The 7785-nt window shown below is 32.5% G+C and overlaps 1 protein-coding gene across 1 annotated transcript in view; it reads right to left on the reverse strand.

Annotated features, from left to right (window-relative positions):
• Nucleotides 1-509: 509 nt before the first annotated feature.
• The window catches only part of LOC111087853, a 21720-nt gene continuing 14444 nt past the window's right edge, over nt 510-7785 (reverse strand). The window contains exons 4-6 of the mRNA XM_022396018.1: nt 7516-7579; nt 2925-2986; nt 510-928 (exon numbers count right to left, since the gene is read on the reverse strand). Of these exons, the coding sequence (XP_022251726.1) occupies nt 850-928; nt 2925-2986; nt 7516-7579 (205 nt within the window). The 3' untranslated portion in view covers nt 510-849. The remainder of the gene's footprint in view (nt 929-2924; nt 2987-7515; nt 7580-7785) is intronic.

A 7785-nucleotide genomic window follows, 5' to 3' on the forward strand; every position in this document is an offset into this window, starting at 1 on the left:
ACAGACACGGATATATATATACAGATTGAACAACAGATTTTCTTTGTTCAATCTGTATATATATATCCGTGTCTGTGTAAATTACTTGTACCTGATGATGACAAAACCTTGTCGAAACGTTGTACATTTGCTGTCATGTTAAACTTATATTAAAGTTTTTCTTCATTACCTATTTAAGCCGTCTCCAGCCATTATTACTGAATGTAATGTGAAGTTATATAAAATATTATTTTGCATATAATTATACAATAATACAATTTGATATTAGAAGTCCACAAAATAATAAAAGAAAGGAGATAAAAAGTTTTATGATGTATAAATATATATATATATAAACCAATCACTAAAAAATATTTACTCAAGGAGAGCAGGTTTTTTCAATAAAAACATTTTACTTTTGAACACTTGTTAAACTTTTTAATTTTCAATATTATAAATGACAAAATTTGCATAAAATATTAAAAGAGCACAAACAGTAGGAGTGAAAGTACAAAATAATAAATCTGGATCTTGACAATCTAACTGTCATCAAGTTGACACTAAATCAGGAGGCTAACATATGATGCACTTCATATAATAATAATACTGCATTTGGATCAATATATGATTTAAAATATTCTCTTTACACAAAATAACAACAAATCTGCAGTTCTGTGTGCATAAAAGATAACATTCTAGAAGAGACTAATATAGTAACTGATATAGTATCCAATACATCTTGCCTTCAAGTATGTTATTTTTCCATCATATCAATAGTAGCCACAGCTTATTGAATTGCTACTATAGCATTTGCTGATTGTCCCTTTAGATTTACAAACCAGTTTTTAACGTTAATGCCATAGTCAATGATCACATCCAGTACATTTGCCAGTGAGATACCAAGCCAAATTCCAAGATATCCACCAATGTAACTGAACAGCTCCACATCCTATATAAAGCAGAAATGATTAAGTACATGAAAATAAACACTCAACACACATGACCAATGTTTCTATACTCTGTAACAACTGTGAACAAAATTTAAATTAATCAGATATATTTTGTCACGGCAATCATTTTTTTCTTATTATTCAACAAATGTTAAGATTTAAATCTTGGTAATAGACATTTTAAACACATTCATGATATGCTTAGCTACTATAAATCACTATTCCAGTGCTTAAAGTGGGACAGGATAAGGCAGAATTCCATTACACTTCTTTTCAGGAGGGCCCGAAACCATTCCACTACCTTTTAGTAGGCTGTAAGATTCTTAGAAGGGAAAGGTTCAACAGACAATGCAATAAATATTTGCAACAGCAAGAGACAGGGGATAGAAACTTTTTTCTTTTAAAATATCATATAAGAGCGAGGCAGGAATGAGATAAAGTATACATGGATGGTGCTACAGGTTTGGTCAGTATGACCGAGTTCATAACCACAAAGTAACCATCAAAGTTTCCAAACTATAACTTGTGGCAGTATACATTTATTTATAGTTAACTTTATTGTTTTATTCCTCTTTGAACCATGTCTAATTAACAATCCTGCCACAAAATTTGTAAATCACTTGGCAAACTTGCAGCTCACACTACTATATCAAATTACACAACACAGGAGCTGCTTGCAAGTATACACTGTGAAGAATTTGTTGGTTTTTTTTCATTATCTTACCTAATCTAACCTAATAACTTTCTGCTCTTTACATTTGAGTTGCTTTTATAATAATAAATAACGGATACAAAGGAAATACAAGAAATATAGTACTGAGCTTCAAAAATTTCACAGACCATCCCATTTCCTATTTCCCCCACATCAAGAACTACTTTATCCTTTAAAAATATCATGTACCAAGTCATAATACTTATTACTGAAGTTACACAATATTTTCAGTTGTAAAGTTTGTTTATTCATTAAAACATTTACCTGATATCTCGGATGATGTTGGTAAACCTTAAGCTCTTTATTGTTAATGAATAGATCGACTTTTAGACCATTCATTCTGGAACAAAATGTGCATAGAAATTAATATTTATGACTTTAGAAACCTGAGAAAGTTAATGATGTTAAAAGTCACAAAATGTCCATAAATTTATCATCTGGTATATCACACACACCTTTATTTCAATTCAGTGCAATCCAAAATTATTAATCAATAACCTAAATGAAATACATGTCTTCTCGAAAGCTCTTCATCCAAAATGAGACTTGCATGGAGATATTTATCATTTCAATGAGATAAAAATTAAATTTCTGAAGTTTTACCAATGGATAAATATTTGATAGAAATAAGGTAGAACTAAAACCTAAACATTTTCAACGGGACATTTTAATCTTTTTTTACTTCAGCAAAGAGAAAAAAAAATCATTGACTAATAAACTGAAAATGATCTACTTATGTTGCAATTTTCCACAGATGCCATAATGACAGCACTTAAAACATTTGGTTGACAGATGTCATTTGAAAAGAGTTTGTTTGAAGTTAAGCACAAAGCTACACAAAGTACTTTCTGTGCTCTTCCCAATACGGGTATTGAAACCCAGTTTGAAGCACTGTAAATCCACAGACATACTGCTGTGCCACTGGGGGGACTTTCAAAAGTGAACACACGATATCCCAAATTTGGTACTGAGTTGAATAAAATGTATTGAAAGAAAATCCATTCACTTTAAATACTATGAACACATCAAGGCAACGTCTTTAGTATTATACATGTATTTACAAGTAGTATAGGAATTTTTAATCACAAACATAAAGACACTATTATACAATTGAGTTATAATGTGATAATTGTGAGTGATATTTTGTTCAAAATAAAAATGAACAATTATTGTTATAGGACATTCTTACAACTATACTGTCATGTATTTATTACGTAAAATAAGTCAAACATTACTTGTAAAATATGGGAAATTCTGTAGTAGTGTATAGAACAAAAACATACCTTACAGATTCCATAGAGACTGGTTTCTTTAAAAATGACTGGTATAACTGAATTTTTACTTTCTGAAAAATCAATAATTATATTTTATTATAACCATATTTTTTGCTTATTTTATGCATACACATTAATATTATTTAAAAAATACCTGACTGATTAAAGAACAAAATTTTTCCAGTAATTTAATTAGGAATTTCTAAGAAGTGGAACTTGTTTCTTTGATCCACTTTGACAATCCATTTTGTTCTATCCAAGTGTAAAATCACTAGGGAAAGGGCATCCCAGCCTAAAATATTGTGAAAATTAAAACATCTATTTAACATTAACCATTTTTCTTCTTCTTTTGTTTTTGATGACACAGTAACAGAACCAACCAAGTAGTTTGAGCTAAATTTAGTATTAGTTTGTGATATATCCTGCTAATCATCTCATAATGTAACGAACCAACCAAATATTCTTTGAGGAAATCATGTTCAGCTGAAAATACAGTTGAGTAGATAGGAAGAAAAAATTTTAGTGTTATTGTTGCATTTTCAGGTAAAACTGATTTCCTGATAGGTAAAGCTACAATAACAGTAAAATCAATCAAGAAATAAGCAAAGTCTTCTGTAGTTGATAACTTCACCAAATGTTAAGTTATGTGAGAAATAAACACATTCAAAGGACAGTGAAAACAATATTTATTTAGAAACAAAAAAAACAAAAACATTTAGACAAGTGAACAATCTTCTATACTGGATCATTGAATATCTCATCAGCTCTCTGTCCCTCAAGATGAATCTGTTGAACTAGTCACAACAAAAGTCAAACTGAACTGAACAAAGAAAGTGCATTAGAAATTAACAAATAAGCATGCGTTTTCCAATCAGCAACATCACCAAAGAACATTCCTGTGCTAATACTTTTAGCCTATATGTGATATATATATTATTTCAATATCCCTGCTAGCAGAAGAGAGATTACCTACTACTGAGAACAAAAAACTGAAGCAAGTAGAACAAAGCAATCTATTATAGCACAGAAACTAAATAACTAAAAATATTTAAAAATTTCTATAACATTAACACCATGACCACAGAATACTATTGCAAAGTTTTCTGTGTTACTGTCATGTGTATTACCCTTACTTGAATTCTTCTGATTTAAAGAAAGCATTTGACCAAGAGAGAGAGTTATGTGGAGATGGTTTTATGACAGGATTGTCTGATGTATGAGTAGTATTCTCCTAGACATTTCACTTTGTTTTTCTCCAAATTTCCATGACTTCAGTCTCTCTGGAACTGCGTATTCAGAAAAATCAAAACAGTATATTAATCTTGGCACAAGAGAAACATAAAGTCCTGAGAGTCACCAAGGTTAAATTGCATCTGGTGAGTCTGAGACTGGATGGAGTTGTCTCTACAGGATTTTAAGGCTGCTGCCAACTGCAGTAATTCAACCCTAGCTCCGCTCAAGACCACATGTAACGGACTGGTTGTGCCACTGAGGGACAAAGCCTGTCATTTAGAGCAGTTTTCCTCGCAGTTAATATAGCAGACACAAACCAGAGAAGATCACAAACTATAAAATAGAACTTCAGCTGCAGAAGAAGGACTCTCCAATTCAACCCTAGCTCTGCTCAAGACCACATGTAACGGACTGGTTGTGCCACTGAGGGACAAAGCCTGTCATTTAGAGCAGTTTTCCTCGCAGTTAATATAGCAGACACAAACCAGAGAAGATCACAAACTATAAAATAGAACTTCAGCTGCAGAAGAAGGACTCTCCAACCTAAGAGGTATCCCATCAGGCCAATCATGGATCACAAATAAATCTGGGATAAAACAGAACACATGCAGAACAGATAAAGCAATCATAGAGCTTGCTTTAGTAAGGCTCTTGTGCAAACATATCTATGGCAAAACAAATTCCTATCAGTCGTCAATGCTAATGGAAATTGACTCTCAGTTATAGGACAGAGAAGATTGAGTAAATTTGTACTTAATCGTGCATTTATGATTCCTTAATGCAGATACTGTACAAGAAAGAAAGAACACTACTTGCAGTTTTTATAAAATACTATCACCACTACTTAAATGGTTCAAGGATCACCATCTGGGTGGACCACACTTTACTTAAATGATTAACTAAATTTGAAAATCTGGGAGAGATAATAGTACACTGGATAACAACATCACAAGAATATGACTATCATAATACATCACCCAGGCCTGTAATATGGAGACATGAATGGACTGTTTTGCAGCAAGGTGAGATCCCGTTCTTTCATGGAATGTTCTAATTCTGGACATCCTCTGAGAAGTGAAGCCATTTCCACAACAGCAATATCAAGCCAGACAGGAAGAGATTCTACTAGTGGATGAATGTCACGATTAACACGTCAGAAACTACAGGAAGAGCAGCTGAAGGACCCACTTCTAAGTGGGATGCTTCTTACTGTGCAGCAATGTAAAGCTCAGTCAGCACAATTAAAAAATGTAGCATGGACACACTACCAGTGGAACTGGAATAGTCAGTAATAAATGCAGCAATGTGTGATGTGCTAGCTTAAATTAGATAGATCAGCTGCAGACATAGTTTGCCAATGGCCAAACTGCATATGCTGTAACACCAGTTGGAATGATACTTGGGCAAAATAGTCCTGCCTTGAACAGGACACAGATATTCCCATAATCAATGACAAGATAAGCCATAGCTGAAGTTAGGGCTCCTTCTTTCGCCCTATGTTGTCTTTCATAGCCCGTCTCTCATTGCATTTAGACAAACGTAGTCTGAGAAGCCCTTAGGATCATCTGGAACAATGATGCTGAATACCATAATTCCTTACAGTACATGTTGCAGTGAAGCCGGTGGTCATTGCTACTGACAAGCTTTAGGAGCCATCATGGACCCTGAATGTTGCTTTGGAGAAGAATCAACAGCTACCACTACTCTTGATTCGAGCAAATAGCTCAGAGTGAGTACTTCAAACAGCGCTGCAACAAAAACAGCCTCCATAAGAGACAAGATGGCTCTGAGACCCATGTAGGGCTACAAAGGTTCATTCAACAGCTCCCTCAATAAACATAACAATATGTATATAATCATGATAACCAGGAGACATGCTCAAAAATGCCTTCCCATGTAACTTCCTTATGCCACCTATTGGGTTCTCAACTTATGAGTTTCAAACTCACCCATATGGAATGCTTGGTTTTCCACAGGATTGCATCTGCAGTCCTATCCATCGATAATCAAATCCCAGTCACCAATTAGCTCCTTTAGGATATTGACACTAGACCATCTACACTGAGCATCATGTGTTGCATCACTTGTTTCTGACTCCACACAAATTACAAAAAAAATACTTTGCAGAAATGCTTGAAGAAATGGTCAAAATCCTCCTTCACTATTTTTTTAATAAAATACTGATGAGTTTACCTGTTTCACATCACTACATTAACTAAATTATGATGGGTACAGGTCCTTGCTATCAGCTTTTTCATCACTATACAACTGATACGCTGCCAAACTTACAAATACTTTTATTTTGTGTTTGTGTATTACTTCTCACAACTTTCATTATTCTTTTTTTAGCCTAAGATTATGTTCTCAAGCCACGCATTCTTTGTTTTTTCTTCTGTTTTTCTTGTATCATATTTCTTCTATAATTAGTAGTTTTCTCCTCATTGAAAATCTGCTGAAAGGCTATTGCCTAAAACGATATTTTATTATTCATCAATAGAATTATTTTAACTAGGCAATTGTTCCGCTTTGTTTGCTTTTCTTACATTTTGTAATTTCTTTGTCCACACAATGTTTTGTTTGTTTGTTTGAAATTAAGCACAAAGCTACACAAATGGGCTATCTGTGCTCTCCCCACCACGGGTATCGAAACCCGGTTTCTAGCGTTGTAAGCCCGCAGACATACCGCTGTGCTACTGGGGGGGCCAATGTTTTGTTATCAGAATGCAAACAATTAACTGTAAGTCATTTTAAGGATGCAGAAATATAGTAAAAAATACATATTAATCATTGGGCATTACATGATGAGAAAATACATTTACAGTACAATACCCAAACAAATACTGCTAATTCTGTCTGAATTTATAAAGAAAAATAAATATATGAATTGAAAAACAAATAATGCATACATACATACATCTTTTTATTTCAAACACACACTGACAAATCAAATTTAATATCAAGATAAATAAACAATATGATCTAACAATACAGACGTTTTTAGATAAAAGATGTTCTTGACATATGAAGAATGATATGGATTATATATACATATATATATAACCACAATAATCATATCTGGCTATCATATTAGAGACCATTAATTTAATGTATGTGTTTATGCCACTTTGTAAACATGTCTTAAGCACCTTTGCAAGGATGTATTATGTCACTTTTGTGGGTTTAATGTTAACAATTACAGATTCTACAAAATTAAAAATATTTATAATGTTATAAGTACATCATCAAAATACTTATCTATAAATCACATTGGGTAAAACCTTTAAAAATATAACCTGGCATAACAAGAATTAAAAAGTTATGAGTATACACTATGTACTGACTTGTGATTATCTTTTAAAGTACTTACTTCATCACTTGTATCTGGAATTATAAGTGGTTCTTTATAATGAGAAACTTCATAGGTAGCCTTTCTAAGAAGAAAAACATCTCATACGTTCACTAAAAATAAATATTTACTCATAATAACAGAATGGCTAGTAAAATATTATATTTCAAATAAACTAAAAGGCATAGTTCATTCTTACATAGATATTACATAAATACCACCTAAAATAAGTATTCATTGATTTTAAATATGTGTTTCTGTGTGTGTGTATATATATATATATATATATAT

Source organism: Limulus polyphemus, unplaced genomic scaffold (genome assembly GCF_000517525.1).
Source record: "Limulus polyphemus unplaced genomic scaffold, Limulus_polyphemus-2.1.2 Scaffold2756, whole genome shotgun sequence".
NCBI lineage: Eukaryota > Metazoa > Arthropoda > Merostomata > Xiphosura > Limulidae > Limulus > Limulus polyphemus.